The sequence below is a fragment of the Neovison vison genome, chromosome 4 (assembly GCF_020171115.1).
Source record: "Neovison vison isolate M4711 chromosome 4, ASM_NN_V1, whole genome shotgun sequence".
Lineage (NCBI taxonomy): Eukaryota > Metazoa > Chordata > Mammalia > Carnivora > Mustelidae > Neogale > Neogale vison.
The window spans coordinates 171,409,065-171,432,161 of NC_058094.1; the positions used below are offsets into that span (position 1 = coordinate 171,409,065).

Genomic DNA, 23,097 nt, shown 5'->3' on the forward strand with positions numbered 1-23,097 from the left:
ATTAGTAAGTGACCAATGTGTTATTAGTGGACCATTTTCCAGGCCTGGCCCATAAACGACCCCTTCCTATAGCCCACTCTTTTTTTGTCACCTGGTTGTTGACTAGATGGAGGGCTGAGGAGCTAAAGGAGTGTGGAGATGTAAGATGGAAGGAGTCTGGGTCACTGACTGACCAAGTGGACTAGAACCTCTTCTTCTTTTATGTGAGGGAAGAACTATTTTTTTTAAAGATTTTATTTATTTATTTGACAGACAGAGATCACAAGTAGGCAGAGAGATAGGCGCGGGGAGGTGGGGGAGCAGGCTCCCCACGCTGAGAGAGCCCTGGGATCATGACCTGAGCCGAAGGCAGAGGCTTTAACCTGCTGAGCCACCCAGGCGCCCCAGAAGAACTAATTTTTAATTGTTATCAGACCACTGGTATTTTGGGGGTTTTGTGCCAATACTCAACCCATTTTGACTAGTACAAGGATTATATAATAATATACATGAAGAAGATATTTATGTATTTCTGACCATCATAGGTTCTTCTAAAAATTTGAAGCAATTTCTGTATAAAGTATAAGACATTTATGGTCAATAAATGAAGGGCAGTAGTTGAAAAAATGGAAACCACACTAACAGTATAGTCAAACTTTGAGATCACCCTATAACTAGCAGGTAATGGGTTCCAAGAGTTAATTTCAAGTACAAAACAGGTCCCATCTTAATCTTTCCTATGCTGGTGATAACAAAAAGTCGAAATACTCCATCATCCTTTCTATACTCCAATTCCACACTTCCTATATACTCAGGAATAGTTTGAGATAGATAATCCATTTCATTTTATTGTTTTCTGGATTCACTGCTTGAAGCAGAGGAATACAACTCACTGAGTAGAAGGGAGCCTTGCTAAGTAACAGTCAAAGCTTCAACTCTCTGATTGCTCTGATTGTGACCCTGAGTATTGAGCCTTTGGCTTACTGGGGCAGAAGCAAATATTTCAGGGAGGGACATTATACTCACTGAAAGAGGCTCCAAGTCAAAGGAAACAAAACCCTTCTAAAATAAATTCAGTCAAAATCCACCTATTAGGATAGTTCTGGTCTACTTCAAAATCATACGTATCTTTTATTATGTATTCCTTTATTAGGTTCTAAACATTGCATTTCAAATATAGTACTTTAATCTGTCTAGCAATTACCTATGTAATGTGAGGTAGAGCTCTAACAAAATTTTCTCTTCCTAGGAGGCTAGCTTTTAAATTTGCAATCTGAACTAAGCACTCTATGGTATCTCCATCAAATCTTTGTGCCACATCTATACTGACTTTCAGTTATGTGTCTCTTTTCCTCCCTGATTCACTCTTCTCTTCATTTCATTCTAATTTCCAGTCCACTTTAGCCTATCTAATTTGGTAAAATAGTACTCCATCTTTACTTTTTATTAAAACTGACTTACATTGTCATATATATTTTAGAGTAAGTTTTTCAAGTTTGTCATAAAACCTAGCTCTACATTAGTTATAGATTAAATGAATAAATTAATTTTTGTTATATTAAGCTATCTCATCTAAGAATAAGAAATGTCTCTGTTCTGATCCTTTATATCTCTGTAGAGATTTTTAACATTTTCTTGGATATTCTTTATTAATTCTTAGATATTTTCAGGTTTTTATTGGTGTCTTCATAAATTCATTATTATTGACATAATGGAATACTACTGAATATTTAAGTTGATTTTATATTTGCAGTTTTGCTACTCTCCCATGTGTAGTCCTCATATGTTTTATTTTATTTATTTATTTTTTAAAGATTTATTTATTTATTTATTTGAGAGAGAGACAGTGAGAGAGAGCACAAGCGAGGAGAAGGTCAGAGGGAGAAGCAGACTCCCCGCGGAGCGGGGAGCCCGATGCGGGACTCGATCCCGGGACTCCGGGACCATGACCTGAGCCGAAGGCAGTCGTCCAACCAACTGAGCCACCCAGGCGTCCCGTCCTCATATGTTTTAAATCGGGTTATTACATTTTGTGTTTATGGAGTTTTTAAAACTTTTTGTTTTTCTATTGTTTTTCACTCTACATTATTTGTAATTCTCTTTACAATGATTTTAAAAAATTAATTTTACAATAGATCTGATCAATTCTTGTCAATAATCCAATATTTAGTTTTGCCAACATTCTCTATTTTTTTTTTTTTTTTTGCTGTATTCTTTGCTATATTTCCCATCTGATTTTTATGAGTTTCCCTTTTCATTTCTTTTGGTTTTAGCTCTTTCTTTTTCAACACCTTGAGTTTTGTATTTAATTTGTCTTTATCTTGATATCAGAGTTTTATAACCTCAGCACTATTGACATTTTGAGTTGTATAATTCCTTCTTGTACATTTAAAGAGCTGTTTTGTGCACTGGGAGTGTTCAGCAGCAACCCTAGTTTCTACCCACGAGCTGCCAGTAGCAATCCCTTTTCATTCATGACAATCAAATGTGAGCAAACCTTGCCTAGCATTTCCTTTGGTGGAGAGGAATGATCTGCTGTCTAGGACCTAAGGAAACTGACTAAAAGCATATAATGACTAAGAAGTGTTTATTTGCGATAAACTACAAAACGTCCGATGGAAACAGTGGTAATCTGTAATGATTCTGCTTTGGGCTGCCCCCTCGTCCTCCAGCTCCATCGGTGCTCTGGTTCTACCACGGTAGGCAAGCCATGAAAGCAAGCAACTTACTGTCAGGGGAACTGACTGGATCTGGAGTAGAAGGTAGAAAACCTCTATGGAGTTGAAGGTAGAATAACTCAAAAAGTTATCTAAAACAAGAGTAATCCCAGTGGCAAACGAGTAAGGAAAGCTAGTGTCACAGCTTGCCTGAGTTTGCAGAACTGATTAAGGCAAGCAATTAACCAGCCAACTAGCCAAAAATTCAACAGATCTTGCGAATGAGATAGCCATAATGGGCCTTGGTCATTTGTCACACATCCCTAACTGTCTGAAAGGCTCTATGCCTGTGCAAGGCTGCACACGTGTTCAGAAAAGACCAAAAGGGGCCCTAGTAGATTATATATCCTGGCTAAGTGAGAATTTGTATACATGGCAAAAGAGACAAAAGAAGGGTCAGCAGATATTAAAAGTTGAATGTCTCAAGTTTAAGGGTGTCCCCAATGAACACACAGATCAAATGGCAAACCGGAAGACTTACTGGCTCAAATGCACTGAGCACAAACTCTGATCAATCATGCTGACACGGGGGTGATCCCCAGGAAACCAGGATTGAGATAAAAACAAGAAGTATAAAGACAAAACAAAACAAAACTGAGTCATATGCCACAGGGGAGAAAGGCTCCACAAAATTAGTGCAGGCAAGTCACTAAACTAACAGAGGAACAACCATAACCACTGTGAGTGGATGAAAATCCAAATAATACATTATACAATGTAATACATTATACAAAATACGCAGTTCCCAACAAAATATCAGCAGACATGCAGAGGAATAGCAAAATGTGGCACATAATTCGGCAGAAAATTGTCTTGGGTGTGGTTCAGAGGTTACTAAACTCTCTGAAGGGCTTCAGCAGTTGAACTTCTCAGACAAAAACTTCACCATGGCTATTTTAAATATGTCAAAAGAACTAAAGTAAACCATGCTTAAAGAATAAAGGAACGCATAACAACAGTGACTCTTCAAATAGAAAATACCAATTAAAAACATAGAAATTATAAAAAGAGAACCAAATGGCAACTCTGGAGTTAAAAAGTATATTAACCAAAATAACAATAACGAAAAAATAAAATGAAGGAACCCAAGAGAATGGCATTATCCATAATACCCAATGACTCAGAACAATCTAAATGTCCATCAACTGGTGAATGTATAAGCAATACGTGATATGTCCATACAATGGGATGCTAGCAATAAAAGGAAAATAGTATCCATGCAGTTCATAGGGGTGAACTTTCTAAATACTATGTGAAATGAAAGAAGCCAAATGAAAACGACTATATTTTGTGTTATTTCTTTAATAGGAAATATCCATAAAGGGTATTTCTTAGATGCAGAAAAATTAGTTATTGCTTAGAGCTGGGGAAGAAGCCAGAATTGATAACAAATGGGCATGAGGGTTCTTGTTTAGGTAATGAAAATCCTCTAAAATTGGATGTATTTAGTAAAAATCATTGAGAGGGTCACTTAAAACGAGTGAATTAGGTTGTGTTTAAGTTACATGCCAGTAAAGCTGTTAAAAACATTATTGTGCATATTCATATCAAAGATGAATAGGAGGACTTTTATGGATCAAATGCATTACATTTTTCTTGCAAATAGTAATAACTATAGTTGATTACTAATGTTACTTAGTAATAATTGTGTATTTAGCCTTTATTATGTACCATTATTTGAGGCTCTTTAAATATATAAACACATTATTTGTAAAAATGAGAGAAAAAAATAATACCATCATGATAAATAAATGGACACTTAGAAAAAATATTGCTGTCTCAAGATGGGATAGGGAGGGAGACAAACCATAAGTGACTCTTATAGACCTGGTGTAGAGAAGCCAGCTGACTTCACCTGAATAATCATCTACAAAATTATATAATAAATTTATGTTAGTCAAGCTGCCAAAAAAAAAAAAAATAAACAAAGAAAAAATATTGCTAAAGGACCCTTGCTTAGGTAGCTTCACTCCTAAATTCAAGAATTCATTCAGTGCCTTTTATAATCTACTAGTGATTTGTGTGTGTTTGTGTGTGCACATGACAGAGAAAGACATAAGATTAATATCCAGTAACACATGTGAAATGGAATATAATTTTGTATACAATATATTTTAAGAATTCTTAACTACCAGGTAATATATATGTACACATGTATGAAATAACTTTTAAAAATTATTAATTCCTTAGGGATTGAAATCACAATAACTATTTTAATTGCCAAATGATATTTTACTTTCAGTCTAAGATTTTTCAAGAAATTAAGTGAAAAGTTAGCCCTTTGACTTATTAATCACTTGAGAATCATAGTAGCATTTTTTCTTAGACTTCAGACTTAGCCATAAATTTTAAAATAGTATCTATTTGTAAAAACCTAATTGGTTGTAATATATTCATTAACATATACTGTATTACTTGTTTCAGGGGTACAGGTCTGTGAATCATCAGTCTTATACAATTCACAGCACTCATCATAGCACATACCCTCTACAGTGTCCATAACCCAGCCACCCCATCCCTGCCATCTCCCCCCTCCAGCAACCCTCAGTTTGTTTTCTGAGATTAAGATTTTAATACATATCTCAAAATAAGATAAAATCTGATGCATCCATTTCACATTTCAACTTTTTATGTGGAGTTTTAGCCTATATTCTAAACCATAACTATCTTACAAACCATTCTACCTTTTACTTTAGTAACACAAATAATCAAATCAATTGCAAAAAAAAATCTGTCTTTTAACACATGAAAAACTTATCTATTGCTGATTCTCTGACTTTGAATAAATTCACAAGATTTATTATTGCCCATTAGAAGAGGTGTTTTGCTGACACAAAAATAAAATAAATTATATATTATCAGTAAATTCATACCGTAAGAGTTTAAACACACTGATTATGCTAGACTGGTTAAAAGAACAGTTAGTGCAAAGTCTTACCACGCCAATGGAAAAGTAATTATTGATGATACTGTAAGGCACTGGGTCTCCCTTCTCATCTTTGTCATTAGGTATGACTTCAAACTTCCACCTGTCCAGCATGATTTCTGTGCTGTTTTCAATGTCTTTTAGGATTTTCATCAGATTCTCACCTTCATAACCTAATGAAAAAAAATTATCTTGAGAAAAAATGTAATCAAATAACAAAAGCTGCATTTATATGTGTTTGAGTGTATGTATGTGGATGTCTCATTCTAAAGCCAAACAATGCATCCTAAAGCAAATTCCAACACAGATAAAGAATTCACTCTAATTGTAAGTTCATAGAAATATTTTATTTTTAGCTTTAATTTGCAACTCATACTTCTGACCTGTGGTACCAATTCTCAGTATGGTGAAATGTCAAACGAACATCTCCACTTCATACCCCCCCAAAACTTTATATCAATTTATTCTAAAGGAAATTAATGATCTCCTTCCATATCTTCTCCTGTTAATTCTCTTACAGACAGACAACACCCTCAGTTGTGGAAGTAAAAAGTTTAGGTGAGATTTCAGACTTGTCCCTTTCCATCCCTTAGTGACCCTCATACTTGACTCTCTAGTGATACAGAACAATTTTCAGTCTGGTCCTTCTCTTTTCCATTTTATGCCATTTCTTCTCTTGTTCTATATATCCAGAGTCTCCCTTTTCTTTTGGTTGCCTTGCTTCTGCTCCTGCTGCAAGTTTTATATTTGACAGCACTTCTTTCCAGAAGCCACCCTCCCAAAGTAATGGATTCTCTGCAGTTCCACAGTGCACAGTTCTCCAAACTAGCCCTAGTTGCCTCCAAACTAGTGTACAACTGGTACAACTAGTACACTCCATTATAGTTATTTGCATCTTTCTTGCTATAAGTTTCTTTTACCAGGTCTGCCCTAGAGTAAATGCTCAACAAATCTAGTTTTAATGGATCTACTGCAGATAATCAAGATGGCCTGAAATGAAACTTATTCTTTAATATTATATTTTCTCATAAATGTATCTATCTATAAATATTATAGTTCAAACTGTAGCCTAATCCTTGTTGTGTTAAAGTTTGCTTTTTAACCTCCCTAAATAGTGTCCTCCTCAGTAAAAACTTCTGCTTTTATGAGAATTAAATGAGAAAACGCATAGAAATTCTTAGTACATGAGACAAAAGAATAGAAATTTCTCAACTATATAATGATAACAGAATTTGAATTACTATACTGAGTTAAATAATACATTTCTCTCTACCTCTACACACAGACACATACACACATTCTTGAATTGATATTTTGAGTTGGAACAATATTTTCATAGATTTTTTCTGTGTTCAACTTTGGTCTATATTTTAATAATGTACTCATTGAACAAGGAAATGCCAGAGGCTATGAGTCCTCATTAGAGGTGTTAGCACACATAACACTGGAAAAACTAATTGGGTTAAGAGAAGAAGCACTGTAATATGCCAACATCCTCTAAAGATAAATAAATTACATTTATGGTGTTATTTGTTGAATTAATTATTAGAAGTTCAAAGCAGCCAGAACCTAGGAGTGCCTATTTAGGCGCCCACTATTACTTTTTATCTTAAACAGGTAAAATAGTTATGTACTAGTTAAGACATACAACAAAGAGTACAACAAACAATAACTAGACAGATATAAGCATTAAAAGTACCAAACGGTATTTTAATAGATGTTATGTTGCATTTTTATAGCATAATTCAAAAACTATGAATATAAATAATAATTAGTGTATAACCATACTCAGTACAAACACTGAATTATTTAAAGTACAAGATTATAACAATTAAACTTATGCATATGTCATATTTTTTATGGTTCAACCCTCATTCTCAAAGTTTAACTTCTTTTAAATTTTTAATTTCTTTTAAAAATAATAAATATTGGCCTCCAAATAAATTTTATGTATGTTTTCTTCATTAAACTGAATATAAAAGGTAAGTATATTAACTTCTTTTGCAAATTCTACTCATTTGAATATAAGTATGATGCTTTTCAGACATATATGGATTTGCAAAAATTAATGTAATATAGTATAATATAGCATGGAAGTACTCTATAATATATAATAAAATATAACATAATATTTATATATATACATTCAGAAGAAATACAAGCAAATAATAGTTATTTAAATAAAATTTTAAGCTTATTCCCAGTTACATCTCAAGTTAATAACAGCATGGTTCAATATAACACTAGAAAAATATAGGAACAGCAGCTGAGCAGGAGAAAACAAGGTAGGAATGGATTGAGTGAAAATTAATTACCACAGCTAGATTCAACAAGTGCCACTCACCTTAAAATTTTTAGCACTGGTTATGTTCTCTAAGTTTTTATGGATAAGTATCAAAGAGGCTAGTATCAATTGCCTTCTAGCCAAATAAAAATGGAAAGATATAGGCCATAAAGCTATTTTGAGAATCACAGCAACTGCAGGTCAGAGCTAATTTACAAAGATAAATTCCAAATGGTAGTCTCCAATTTAACAAATACCTACACCCTACTTGTATTTATCTATGCTCAAGCTTGTTAAATAATGATTCATAGCTATAAATAGGATTGCAAAACTTGAGAAGATAATTTTTTTTAAAAAAAGACATATTAAACTTACTAAATATAGAAGTAAAAGCTTATTCCCAGAAAAGAATGATGCTATTTTGCTTCCATTATTTTGATTTAAACCTACAGTCCCTCTAGGCTAAGAAACAAAATAAAAATATAATTAGTATTTATTTTCTATTTAAAGGTACAATGTTATTACCGAATCTATCTAAAAAGCCACAGAAATGTTTAAAAAGGAAAGTCACTTAAAGAAAAGCAACAATATAGATTTGTCAGCGTGTGTTCCATCTAAAATTCTTACACTCTTACTCTTCATGAAACATTCTTCCTGCTGTAATCCTAAATTTTAGTTAGACTAATTTTAGTTAGAAAAATTGCAAAGAGAATTTAAATTAAGTATTTGCAAATGCCCTAGGACATCCTAGATTCTACAGTGTTACATTTTCCCAAATACATTCTTGTAAAAAATAAGCTTCAAGTTAAAAAAAAAAAAAAAAAAAGCTTCAATATGTTCCAGTCAAGTCAATACTCAGTGACCTAAAGTGAACCAAATGATTATTGGTTGAATAAAGTCCTTTCCTTCCCACATACTAAGCATGATGATCCTTGTTACAAATACATAAAGTTCTCAGCACAAACACTAAGTAAACAATTTGATGGTTTGGTATAAGAACCTACATGTCAGGCACTATCATTTTTTTCAAGCTCTAATGAGGAATCTGAAGCCCATGGTTGGTAAGCAACTTGCTCAAAGTTAGTTACATACCTGGCAAGAAATAATCACACTTCACAACAAGTTTCTTTATTAGTAAACTCTACCAGATGGTATCTGCATTTTCCTAATCATTCAACTTGGGCATCTTACAGTCCCACTTATTACCTTGGTTTCCCCAAAGCCTGTCTTCAATCCATAGGCAGCTTCTACCAGGCCTTCCCTAACAGGAGAACTGCACTGTGTCTACTTGTCTCATTTCCATTACTACCACTCTGCTCCAGTCCATTCATTCTCTAATTACAAAAACTGTAACACAAATTCTTATTTGGAAAACTCTGATTCTCTACATTTTCACAATTTCTTAAGTTTCTTAAGTTTATTTCATACCTCCCACTTAATCTGGTTTTGAAAACATAAATGTCATTGTGTCATGTGCTTTTGAAACTCTTTCTAAGCTTCACTCTGTGCTTCAAGTGCAATCAAATAAAATTCTGAACAAGACCACCAAGCCCCTGCAATATTTGGTTCTTGATTGTCTCTCCAATCTCATACTAGTCACTCTTTCTCTCACCCCCACTCCATACCTACTGCCTCACAGACCATTTAAGAGTCACATCAGCCTTCCTTTTCATTTCAGGAGCTTTTTTTCCTTCCTTACCTATTAAATCCAGCTTAAATATTACTTCCTCAAGAGGACTTCTTGATCATTTAGCTCAAGAGTTTCCCTCCTCTATTCTCTAAATATGTTTGAGTCTTACATATTTATTTTGTAATTATATATTTTATTATTCATTGATTTATTGTCTGTGTACTCAATGAAGGCATAATCTCCAAAAAGTAGGAAAATTTTATTTTTCACTCTAAACCCAGCACCTAGGACAGTGTCAGCCCATGCAAGGCACACACAGAGAGTTTATTATTAATATATACTTTGGCATGTACTATAATTTGTGCACCTTTGACTACTGATAACAATATATCTTAAATTGTTTTAGAAGATGCCCCGAATGGAAATTCTATGTCAATTTTGAGATTGGAGCCATTTATGAGTTTGGAAACTAAATGAAGTAATTAATTTTCAAATATCAAAAAATATTTTTCAAAAGAATACACAAGAAGTCACATGTGTGTTCTCCTCCCTTTAATCAATATAGGTATGTACGCACTGGCAAATACAAGCATCTTATAAGCAGTGGTGCTATCCATCTGTCTGTCTGTCTTTAGATTCTATGAGATTTAACTCAGTGTTTCATGATATTCTTTTACTAAACTATACCCTTAATGAAAATTATAAAAATGTCATATATGGAGATTTTAACTTAGTCTTCAACTCTGTCTGTTATATACATGTACACTTACATACACATACACATACACATATACAAAACACAGCTTAGAGTTTAGCAATTGGTTAGATAACTTATGGAAAAGTTGCTCTCACATTTTTATTGTAAATCAGAGTTACTTAGGAAGTTTGTTTAAAAAGAAAATCATCTGCCCAGGTCCACCCCAGAGATTTCCATTCAGCATATCTGGGGGGAGGTCAGGCCACTACATTTTTAACAAGCTCCCCAAGGGCTTCTCATTCACACGTCTTAGCAGACACTTTTTAAACTTCTCTAAGTAGACACTTTTTAAACTCTAAGCTAAAGTTACTTAGTTTCAGTTCTGTTTTTCTTTTCTTTGTCATCTTCTGGTAAGCAGAGCCTATTAATGTTATGTCAAATTATTTTAAGACCTTTCGAAATATTCCCCCCTTACCCTGTATCATCCACACTATTCCATTTTGAGTTCCTTGAATATGTTAAGTCCCTTCCTACCTCTGCACCTCTTACTTCAGATTCTTTCTACCTCTAAACTCTACCTTCAGTTCTGTATGACTGTCATTATTCTATCCACTAGGGTTCTTATGTTATCTTGGCATTTCCTCCAAGACACCTTTTGCTTTGTTGGTTATAGGTTTACTTGTTAGTAGGAGGTCTCACAATTTACTTATGACTATGTGCCACTGGAATTCAAGACCTCTTTGAAGGTAGACCTTGTTTTCTGTCCTTAACCTTATACCCCAAGAAAAGAACATACCCCTTATTATAAAGTAGATCTCAAAAAATTGAGTGTTATTTAATGTATTCATTCCTGAACAAGTCATTGTTCAGCCTTTCGTTTTTTTTTTCCCCTTGTTAGTGATTTTTCTACACAACTCAGAGATTAAAAATCTAAATATTACTTTAGAGTTAATCAATGCTTATCTCATTTCTTAAGTTAGAAACCCCAAATCAAGGAGGTTGAGAAACTTGCCTTGCCCATCCAGTCTATAATTAGTATCAGATTAAAGGACAGCACTCACAGTTTAGCTCCTGGTCCACTATTTCCCTCTCTACCCCACACTATTGTTCAAAATTATATACTGTACCTCTCACAACAGTTGTATTGGCTAAATTCACATGGAAGCTGTCATATACTAAAAACGATGGGCTTAGTTTTGGTGGGGGGAATGCTCTGTTCTGTATTTCTGTTTTTTAATTTTCAGTAGCTGTTTTACCTCCTCCCCATCGCAGGCATCTTGCTAGATCATTGCCGGTCCCAAGAGGCAGAATGGCAACTGGAGGATGCTTGACAACATTAGCCTTTTCTGTGGAATCAAAAATTAAAATAAAATGAAATTTTGATCACAGATGGAACAACAGTAAAAAAGACAGCTTGGCATGAATGAAGGCATTCCACTAGGTACCTAAAAGCTGGAAAAGTTATGTTTTATATCTATATATAATTAGAAAGTAGGATTAATTTGTATTTATAAAACACATATAAATACCATAATTCACAAAGTGATAGGAATTTTCAAGATTCGTGTTTGAAGAAAGCCTTTTAATATCTTAACCCAGGGGATGCTTCGGTGGCTCAGTTGGTTAAGTGTCTGCCTTTGGCTCAGGTCATGATCTGGGGTTTTGGGATCGTGTCCTGCATTAGACTCCCAGCTTAGTGGGGAGCCTGATTCTCCCTCTGCCTGCTGCTCCCCCTTTTGTGTCCATACGCTCGCTCTCTCTCTGACAAATAAATACATAATATCTTTAAACAAATAAAATAAAATCTTAACTCAATTAAAAATTTTAGTGGATTTAAGATCATGGAAATTTCAAGGATGCAGATAGATGTACCATAAGAATATACTAGAGGAGAAGGGAGTTGAGGGAAATTAGAGGGGGAGATGAACCTTGAGAGACTATGGACTCTGAAAAACAATCTGAGGGTTTTGAAGGGGCGGGGGTGGGGGGAGTTGGGTGAGCCTGGTGGTGGGTATTATGGAGGGCAAGTATTGCATGGTGCACTGGGTATGGTGCATAAAAAATGAATTCTGTTACACTGAAAAGAAATTAAAATAATAATTATATATATATGTGTGTGTGTGTGTGTGTGTATATATATATATATATAATATGTATACACACACACACGCACACACAAAGGACAACACCAAAGTAGAGGTGGGGGTTCCTATAAAAAACTATTTTACAACACCTTCTCTAGGTACATTTCAATTTAAGGAATAAGACATTTTGAAAAATCAAACTCTTAAAAGCTAATAAAATGCTGAAAATGTTTCACTATGTTGTTCCTACCCATGGTGCTGCTTTGGGTCAGAGCAAGCAATGTAAGAATTGGGTAACTCTGCAATCAGCAAGTTTTCTTTGAGATTAAGCTTTACAGAATGTAATACTTTGGGCTTAGAGCAGTAAAGATCTCTGCCATTGAAATTTCACATATTTTTTAAAACTTTACTTATTTATTTGAGAGAGACAGCACAAGCAGGTGCAGGAGGGGCAGAGGGAGAAGGAAAAGCAAACTCCCCGCTGAGCGTGAGCCGGAAACAGGGCTCCATCCCAGGATCCCAAGATCATGATCTGAGCTAAAGGCAGACGCTCAACTGACTAAGGCCCCCCAAAATTCCACATGGTTTTGTTTATATGACTGATTAAGAGAGAGAGAGTGAGAGAGCACATGCATGTATGTGAACAAGCTGGAGGGTTGGGGGAGGCACAGAGGCAGAGGGGGACAGAAAGTCTCAAGCCGACTCCATGCTGGGCAAGGAGTCCCATGTGGGGCTCAGTCTCACAGCTCTGAGATCATGACCTGGGCCAAAACCAAGAGTCAGTGCTTAACCAACCGAGCCACCCAGGCGCCCTCACATAGCTTTGTTTAAACCATCATATGCCTTGAATGACTCTCACAAACATATATTACTTTTCCTTACTTTTTCTACTTTCTCAGCCCCTCAAAGTGAGTATGTGTCTATGTGGAAGAATGGGGAAGGAACAGACTATTTAGGGATGGATGTGTCATGGTATAATCGCCAAGGCTTAGATTTGAGCTAAAATAAACTCATAATATCCTACGTTTTCACTAAAATTCTCACAAGTATTCAGACTCTGTTCAAGCAACTCTAATTTCTGCAATTTCTGAATTCTGATTTTCTCCTTAGATATTGCATATTATACTATTTATGTCTTTAACTGGAAGGTCAAAGAACAGAATTTTCACTGTTCCTTTAAAAAAAATTAGTAGACTAAAATCATAAGATGCTTACCAAAAAATATGCTGACAACATATATTTACTTTTAATTTGAATACTTCTGTGTGCATGAAAAGATAAAATATGTTCACCTGCATTAACTGAATAAAAGTGTTTCAGTTTACATAGGCGGTAAAACTTCCTTTGAACAAATTATCTCCCTTCTGTGAAAGGGCCCATTAAAAAAAATATATATATATATATATATATTTATATATATATATTTATATATTTGAAGGGCGGGCAGGCACAAGCTAGAAGGGCAGAGGAAGAGGGAGGGAGAAGTTCAAGCAGACTCTGCCTCAAGTGCAGAGGCAACAGGGGCTTGATCTCAGGACCCCGAGATCATGACCTGAGCTAAAACCAAGAATTAAATACTCAACCAACTGTGCCATCCGGATGCCCATGACACGGCCCCCTTCTAAAAAAGAAATGGACAATAAAGAAATGGAAATTTGTTTGGAATTTATCTCCTAATGAAGGCCAATTCAGGATTATTTTACTGATCAGTAATCACTTCTGACAGCTAACTGTCTCTGAAAAACCAGGTAATTTTCTAAATCATCAAGCTTTTGTGTACATGTCTACATGTTATCCTCAGTCACATATCTGCTTTGTTTTCTCATAAGAATAAAGTTGTAAAAACTTAAGTAGTGACACAATCTAGGTTAAGGTTAAAAGATAAGTAAAAAAATAAAAGGTCAATTTATAGTGCTCTGATCCCATTTTAATTATTTAACTTCTCCACACCCTACAGTCTCTCTCTAAAATGGGATTATCTATACTGTGTCACAGAGTTGTGAGAATTAAGATGAATGGGGGCTAAACTCTTAGCACAACATCTATGACAGAGTACATAATAAATTAAAAAATAGCTATGGTAATAATAATATGGATGCATAGGCTAAGAATGTCCACAGATGCTAAGGTTTTGAGGCACCATGCTTGAATAAAATAAGCACATCTATTAGACGTAAGTTTTATCACAAATGCTAAGATTTTCTTTGACTCCCTCCCCAGGGCAAAGAAACAATGGAATTTGTAGAGCCTGATTTGAAAATGGCTCTGAGGGTTTAGTAAATTCCACGAGAAGCAGATTTAAAAAGAAAGATTTCTAGATATTTGTAAATTATTTTGTCAATTAAAACTTTGAATTATTGAAAACTCATTAGATCAGTAAGTAATGGGCAACAATGCCAGATGTCCGATTATATCACTGTAGCATACAAAGATATCAATGCATTAATAAAATAAATAAAATATACAGAATTTTAGGTTACCACTTTCACCCCAGCCATGTTAATTACGTGTCTTCATTACCTATGCAGTCCAAAATCCACCCCACGGTTCCATCTCCACCACAGGCTAACACTCTGAAATCAGGAACATCACGGAAAAAGTTTAACCTGAAAAATAAGCATGTTATGGCACATGATTGATGTTTTAATATTTGAACTTGTAAAGTTTTGTATTCTTAGCATTTTATCTAATAAGAGACTTTTGTACTTGATAAAAAATGTAAGATAACCTCAAGATTTTATTGAAAATTATTAAATTCTTATGTAGAATAAAATTCTAAAATTAAGAATTAATATCTTGATTTGAACATATATTCAATATGTATTTTATTTTTTCTTTTATCAACTCTAAAGTTTAAAAAACAAAACTTATACATTATAATGATTTTTATTAAAATATTCTCTCGCATGTGATCTGCATTTTACATATAACCCAAAGTGACATTTACTACAGCATTTCATTGGCTAATTTTTATTAATCAAAAATTCTCTTTTGAATCATTATATACATACAACTATAATGCTAGCAAATATGTCTTTGAGAGTTTTCGGACTCTTCCATTACTGGAAGAAATTGATCACACTGCTTTCGGGTTCTGTTTCAGTGATTCCTTTGACTTAGAATTTGCAAATGGGAGCCAGGCTTCTCTTGTCTTTTGATATGGCCCTCAGTGTTTGCTACCTCGGAACACTCAAGCCTAACTGCTGGGTGGGCGTAATAAACGCCCATAGCATCTTTTGCTATTGCACATAGCACTATGCTTATTAAAGCAACCTACCTTGGAGAAAAGTTAAAAAGGCAGGTAAGACAGCCAGTTATACAATTGTACATGCCTACTTTCTTGCAATAAAAAAATAAAAAGTTTTTTGCAATAAAAAAAATAAAAAATTAAAAAAAATACTGAAACAACACAGAAATATGTGGAATGTGTCTGTTTACCTCCCTTGCCCAGGGATAACCACGGGTAATATAATATGCAATTATCCAAGAAATTTTTCTATATATTTACATATGTGAATATGCACATATGAATTTTATTAAACACACATTTTTAACATGAATAGGCTCGTGCTATTCATCCTGTGTCTGCTCACACAATGTTGCAACATGATTTACAATAAGTGAATGTATTACATAAGGTATTCATTGTGTGATCAAATAAACCATTTCTCTTCAGGTACTGTTGAACTATTTCCAGTGTTTCATTATTACAAAAAATAAGCATTATAGATAACACTATTTGAAGAACATTTATGTGAACATACACATATGTTTTGAAGGCTAATCTAGATGGGAAAACTACTATACCATCATACTACTCTCTGAACTGTTTCTGCTATAGAAGATGTGTCAATTTCTCTCAACTCCGAAACACTACTTGTAAACAACTTTATGATATTTCTTCAATAATAATGAAAAACCAAATTATGCTTTTATTGTAAAATCACACATTCCTGTTTGCGAGTATGTTGAGCATATTTTTGTAGGTTTACAAGTATGTGATCTCTTCTATGAACTGCATCTTTAAACTCTTGCCCATCTTTTCTACCGAGTTGTCTTTTATTATTATCTTATAAATTCTACCTGAGTGTTTTCTTTTAAATTAGCATTACTAGAAAAACATTTTGTTAAATAAAAACAATGCATAAACATAATAGAAATGTGTAAAAATTAACTGAAATTCTGCCACCTGATATTAAGAGCAATGAATATTTAGAATATCAGACTTCCACATATTTCCTTAGGTATTATATTGTAGATACTTTCTTTTTGTTAGACATGCTGCAATATTCTCTTTGAGTCTTTTATAATGGATATCAATTTTAATATCCATTATAAAAGACTCTCCTTGAGTCTTTTATAATGGGTAAATTAAGTACCTATGTACCAACTGCCCACCCCAGTGGGAGAACATTCCCAAAAACTTACATAGACACTATGCTCTTTCCCTTTAGCATCTTTTTTCCTCATCCACAAAAGTGAGCACTATTTTAAGTTTTCGTTATCATGCACATGCCATAGACAACATTCTGTTCACTTTTTGCTCTTTCCACTTGGTATTGTTACTAAGACTCAATCATGTGATAGCTAAAGTTCTCTCCATGTATATTTGAAGTTATTTCGTTTCTACTGTTAATTATCATATATGTGAGTGTGCCTTTTTAAACCCATGTCAATGGACATTTGGATTGATTAGTTTATGGTTTTTATAAACACTGTATTATTGGACATGCTTTCTAGTGCTCAAGGACAGTGGTTACTTTTAGAGTAGGGCACACTTTAATGCAACTTTTTGTTTCCCAAAAAAGTTGTACCAATGTATGCATTCATTCTCAACATAGATATTTGACTGAATACATTATCTCTAACACTTCTAATGTTACACTTCTTAATTTCATGGGTTTCCTCTTTTGTAAAATGGTTATTCATGACTTGTTTCCTTTCTCTACTCCTTTTTATCTTTGTTGATTTGTAAAAATTCTTGTTCTCAATTTTAATACTTTTTTACAAATATCTTCTACAAATTGAAATTTTTTAAACTTTAATGTGTATTTTAATAAACAAGATTTGGTTTTAATGTATTTCAATTTATCAACCTTCTCATAAGTGGTTAGCACTTTGACCTGTGTTGTGTAGGAAAAGTTTCCCTACTCAGAGGTCAGAAGATAATTCATATATACTCTTTTTAAATTTCAGTTTTACTTTTAACAGATCTGTGTTGTGGTGTGAGGTAGGAATCCTTTTATTCATTTCCCTTCCTCACCCTTTCCTCCAACCTCCATCCTCTTTCTTTCTTTCTTTCTCACTCTTTCTTTTTCCTCTTCCACCCTCCTTTCCTTCCTTGTGGCTGTTGTGCACCAATTTTTCTCTCTTCTTTAGTCCATCCTTTTACTTATTGGATAATGCTATGTCTTACCACATAAGCACCATCATAAATCAGATTTCCATATATGAGTATATTTCTTTTTGAACTGTTTTATTTTATTCATATTTTGTCCATGCCTGCACCAGTATCACATTTTTGTAATTCTTTAAGTAGTTTTATAGTAAGTCTATATCTCACAGAGCATGAAGTATCTACACTATTATTTCTTCTTTGATTTTTCGATATACATATTTTAAATTTAATTTGTCCAATCCACAAAAATAAAGATTAAAACAAATAAAGACCAAATAAGACACTGATCAGAGTTAACATTAAGCCTACAGATCACTTTTGGGACAAATAAAATCTGTAAAATTTAAATCAAGTTTCTTCATCCATGAATATAGTATGCCAATAATATTGGTACTATTGGTGATCCCCAATCTTTATAACTGTTATTTCCTATTGTGTTACCCAGAGCTCCAAAACATTGCTGAATTGGGATATTCAGAGGTAATGCTCCTATCTTGTTCCTAAATTTAAATAGAATATTTCTATATTTTCCCCATGTAATATGTTTTTGTACAGATATTCTTTTTCTTTCCTTTTTTTGAGAGACATCTTTTAAGGGTAATAAAATTTCCTTCTATTCCTATTATAGTAAGGATTTTCATTATGAATCTGTTAAAATTTTTTTCTGTATCTTTTGAGATGTTATTATGGCTTATCTCACTAAACCAATAATGTGGGAATATACATTTAAACATTTTTGTATCATTAAAGCCTCCTTATGATACACTTATATGCCCAAATTGGACACAGTTTATTAATACTTTTATAGAGAACTGGATTCAGTTTGTTAATATTTTGCTCAGACATTTTGAACCTATATTCATGAACACAACAGACTATTTTTCTTCCTGATATCACCTCTAATTTTTTGTCAAAATTATTCTGTCTCAGAAAGTGAGTTGCAGAATATGCCCTCATCTTCCATTTTTGGAAGCATGTGTACAATTTTGGAAGTTCCTTAAAACTTGTAGCACTTGCATATAAGCTATTCTATTTCGGGTGAGTCTTTGGTTTCTCTCTTTCCTTCTTTTTTTAAAATAATTGTTTGAATTCCTTTCACAATTATGGAATAAAATTTATATTTTCTAATTCTCCCTAAATCAGTTTTTGCCAGTTATATAGCCTATTAATTTGTCTATCTCCTAATTTTCAAACATTATCTAACTGAAACCTAGCAAAGTTTTTCAAAATATGCTGGCAGCTGAAAAGTTTACCCATAGAGCTAATTGTTTCTGGTGAAAGCCTAATCATCCATTTGACTCACCATTGTTCTTCTACTCCATGATGATGTTTCATCTCTTATTCATTCTTGTTGCTTTTAAAACTGTCATCATTGGTTCTTCAGCAGCATCCTACCCCCAAACATAAACCCCATGTGACTGTCAGACCAGCTTACTCTCTATAAATTGACTGCTAAATGGATTGAAAAATTGACCTCTCTATCTCAGCCTATTACTCCACTCAATCCATGCTGTTTTTCCTAGAGAGTCATTCATTCCTTATTTCATTCATTCATTGGAATTATAGCCTTGGAAAATTATTTAATCATTCTCAGTCTCGGTTTCTTTATCTTTAAAATGGAGTTAATGCCATTTGCTTCATTGGGCTGTTTTAAGAAATAAACAATATGTCTATGTAAATTAAATTGTACTATCCATAGACTACTACTAATTCAATTCTTTTCCCTTCATTAAAAGTAGTGTATATGTTTTATAGATCAGAGTGCCATCCCTCACCCCTGTGTTCTGGCAAAATAATGACAAATAGAACTTCCTACCAAGCAAAGCTGGATGGGCAATGAGTTTTCCTACCTTCGATCTGAAACGATAGCAAACCAACTACTGGGAGACCTGCTTATGACACTGCATTAGGGACAGAAAATGCGAAGGAAAATAGGTCTGACTGAGAACAAACAAATCCAAGAGACCTGACAAGAACAAAAATATAGGGCTCTGCAAGGTACTAACTTTTCACTCATTAAGCTGTAAAGACCAGCAAATGTGAGGCTCCCACTTCAAAGGACATCCTAACAACAAGAAGGATAAGGGAATGAAGAGTGTCTGGAATGATGTCTGTTAGTGGAAACTTTAGTAGTATGTACTCTACTTTCACCTACCAATTTCAGAGGTTCACCCGCAGAATGAATGCATAATGAAGTAATCATGCATGGCCCCAGAATTTATTTAGACTATTTTTATGGAGATTTATTAAATTAAAACTTAAAATGACTTATGAAGTGGATTAATGATTTTTGAGTTTCCAATGTTGGTCATTCATGCTCTCTTAGAGCATTTCCTATTTATCTACAGTAGCTAAATTTGAAAGAGATCTTATGTTAATGTACAGGTTTAGCAGCTCCACGTCAGAGGCTTGTCTATCACATTTGCTCAACAGCCACCGCTACAGCACACCCTATAAAAAAGTGGGTGGTGAGGTTTTGAACCACTAAAAGCAAATTAAGATACTAAGATTTAGAAGTCTACTTTCCATTTCTAAAAAAGTGTGAAGATAAAACTAATATAGAAAATTCAGGAAGTTTTAATTTGTACTTGACAACAGTATTTTAAAAACACACTGGGAAAACTTTTTTAAAAAAGAAGAAATAAAACCTGTAGTACTGATTCCATAATCTTGGAAAGTGTCTTATAATTAGATTTCTTAAATGACTATATGTAGGAATTTCATTTTATTCCAATCTCCTGTTTTACCATTCAAAGAAAATAAATGATTCTGTCATTTATATATGATCAGGCTATATCAGTTAGAAATCAGATTGAACATATAAAAATAAATATATGTATAGCAATTAAACAATGTACATAGTATAAAACTATATTCTGTGATATTTAGAAGAAACCAGTATGAGATTCATAATTATTATTATCGTGATAGCATGGAATGAAAGCTCATTTAATTGTACCTATTCATGTTTCTTTGTATTAAAGAAACACACGGTCAAAGGATCGAAAATAACTTCATTATATGCCCTCAAGTCTTCTTTACCTCCTCTTTGTTTATCTCAAGAGCTTGCCTTAAGAAAGCTCTGCATTCTGATTTAAGCATTTTGAGCCAGAAACAAACATACTTATCTCTTATTATTCAACTCAATTCATATTCATACCTGCATGTACACAGTTACCTATTATTCTTACAGTTACAAGATTAAATAACTTCACAACTGCCTCGTTAAAATCAGGTTGAAATTTCTGAATTGTGATGCTGTTATTGTTTTCAAAACCATATTTACAATCCAGAAAAACAATTCCTAACACCTTTCACCTCATTTCCTAATTCCCAAAGTGCATCTATACATACTGGTATCACTGGATACTATTACTGCTGCTGCAATCAGGTTAGAAAAATCTATGCATGAAGCAATTATGTCCCCCAAAAGATTCCTCTATACTATATGCTACCAAATTGGGGAAGGGTTATATTTGATTTTTTCCTGTGGATCTTGATAATGTCAGCTTCAAGTGATTACTCATCAACTATAATGTGCCTCCTCCAACATTTCAGCTTAGAGTAAAACTAATTATAAACATGTCCTGTCGTCTCATATCTCAGGTACTCTATTTCACTAATAAAGGTTAGGTAAACTAGAAAGTTCACCTATTTTAAACAAATTTGGCTAATCTTTTGAGGATGTTGTATGAAAGATGAATTTATACTCTTTTGGGCATGTAGATAAGTGGGATATTCATAAAAATGTATTTTGGACTCATGGATATGAACCCAGTATAACTTAACTCTGTTACCATCACAGCCAGAAGTAACTTCCAGAGTATTTGAGAAAATATATATTCCAGTGCACCATTAACTGAAACATTAATTTCATTATCTCTGGAAATATCAAAGACATATTTTATGCAAATGTATATTTTACAAGAGAAGGAGAGAGTCAGAGAGAAAGGCAGTGAGAAATGCCAAAAAGATTATGAGAGACAGAAAATGAGGGAATATTTGTTCTTGAGAACCCCTGTTATCTTATTAAATAACTTTAATGTTCTCACTGGCATAAAATGAATTAGAAAGGAGAAATCAGGAAACAATAGACTCCCGAATGCGGTCCAACTATTTGTTCCTTTTTGACTCGTGCACATAATTCTTAGAAAATTAATGTGTTACAAAATATCAAACTCTCTTAGATGACTTTTGAATGACTAAAGACAAAGTAATACTTAGCTAAATAGTCTTAACCTTTTATTGAAACTATTCATGATTTCATTTGTATAATAAAATGCTTTTATAAACATCTTACTTTGAAATACAAATTTATTCTGATATGTAGAAAATAGCAACCCTTTTAGGATGTTTTAAATATACGTAAACATAAATTAGTATTTAGGGGCAAAGTAACTGAAGAACATAAAACAACAGTTTTTTTTTTTAAACATTTCTTCTCATCTGTACATGCTAAGAATTTTCTGCATAAGAATGAAAAGGAGGTAAATTTTTTTAGGATTTTATTAATTTATGTGAGAGAGAGGGAGGATGAACAGGAGTAGGGGCAGAGGGAAAGGGAAAAGCAGACTGCCTGAGCAGGGAGCCCAAGGTGGGGCTCCAGCCCAGGACCCCAGGGATCATGGCCTGAACCCTGAGCTGAATGCAGACACTTAACTGACTGGGCCACCCAGGCACCCCTAAAGGGAGGTAATTTGACTCAATATTCACATAACTATATTTAGTGCTACAAATATGCAATCAAGTTGGTGACCAAATACATGTGTCTTCATCCCTCAAAGTCCTAAAGTAATTCATATGTGTTTGTATACTAACATATATGTATGTACATGAAAACTCAATTTAAATATTTCTTCTAAGTTTATAAGTTATATGACTATAACATAAGTTAAAAAAAAAAAGACTGAAATTTTGAAGTGAAGAATGAAAAGAAATATATGATAAAGATTTTTAATTCACACATATTTCCTGATCTTTAAAAGAAGTTAACTTGGAAGACTTCATTCTTAATACTTCCAATTGGAAAGCACAAAGACATCATCTGTGGTCCAAAGGACACTATCTAAAATTAACTCCTAAAATGTAACAGCAGAAGAGATTAGGTTGCTTAGGTTTCTTTGGCACATCTAACCAAATCCATTTTGTCATCCTAATGCTTTTATTGTTAGGAATTAGAATGAGGTTTTTTTTTTTCTATATTCATCAGATCTTTCCACCAAGTTAATTTTATAATGTGCAGAAGAAAGTATTGTGAATTAGGAAATAACACATGAAGTTCTCTAGAGGAAAAATAAAATTCTTTGACAGGGATCAAACACAATAGAATAGCTACATATGTCTAAGAAAGAGAGTTGCATTTAATAGAATATTTATATATGA

General features: G+C 33.5%; 1 protein-coding gene across 4 annotated transcripts in view; it reads right to left on the reverse strand.

The window, feature by feature from the left end:
* DGKB (diacylglycerol kinase beta) overlaps nucleotides 1-23,097 on the reverse strand; it is a 693,878-nt gene that overhangs the window by 391,514 nt on the left and 279,267 nt on the right. For all 4 annotated transcript variants that reach the window (XM_044246133.1, XM_044246130.1, XM_044246131.1 and 1 more), the window contains 3 exons: nucleotides 14,838-14,923; nucleotides 11,490-11,579; nucleotides 5,635-5,795 (listed from right to left, as the gene is read on the reverse strand). In XM_044246133.1, the coding sequence (XP_044102068.1) occupies nucleotides 5,635-5,795; nucleotides 11,490-11,579; nucleotides 14,838-14,923 (337 nt within the window). The remainder of the gene's footprint in view (nucleotides 1-5,634; nucleotides 5,796-11,489; nucleotides 11,580-14,837; nucleotides 14,924-23,097) is intronic.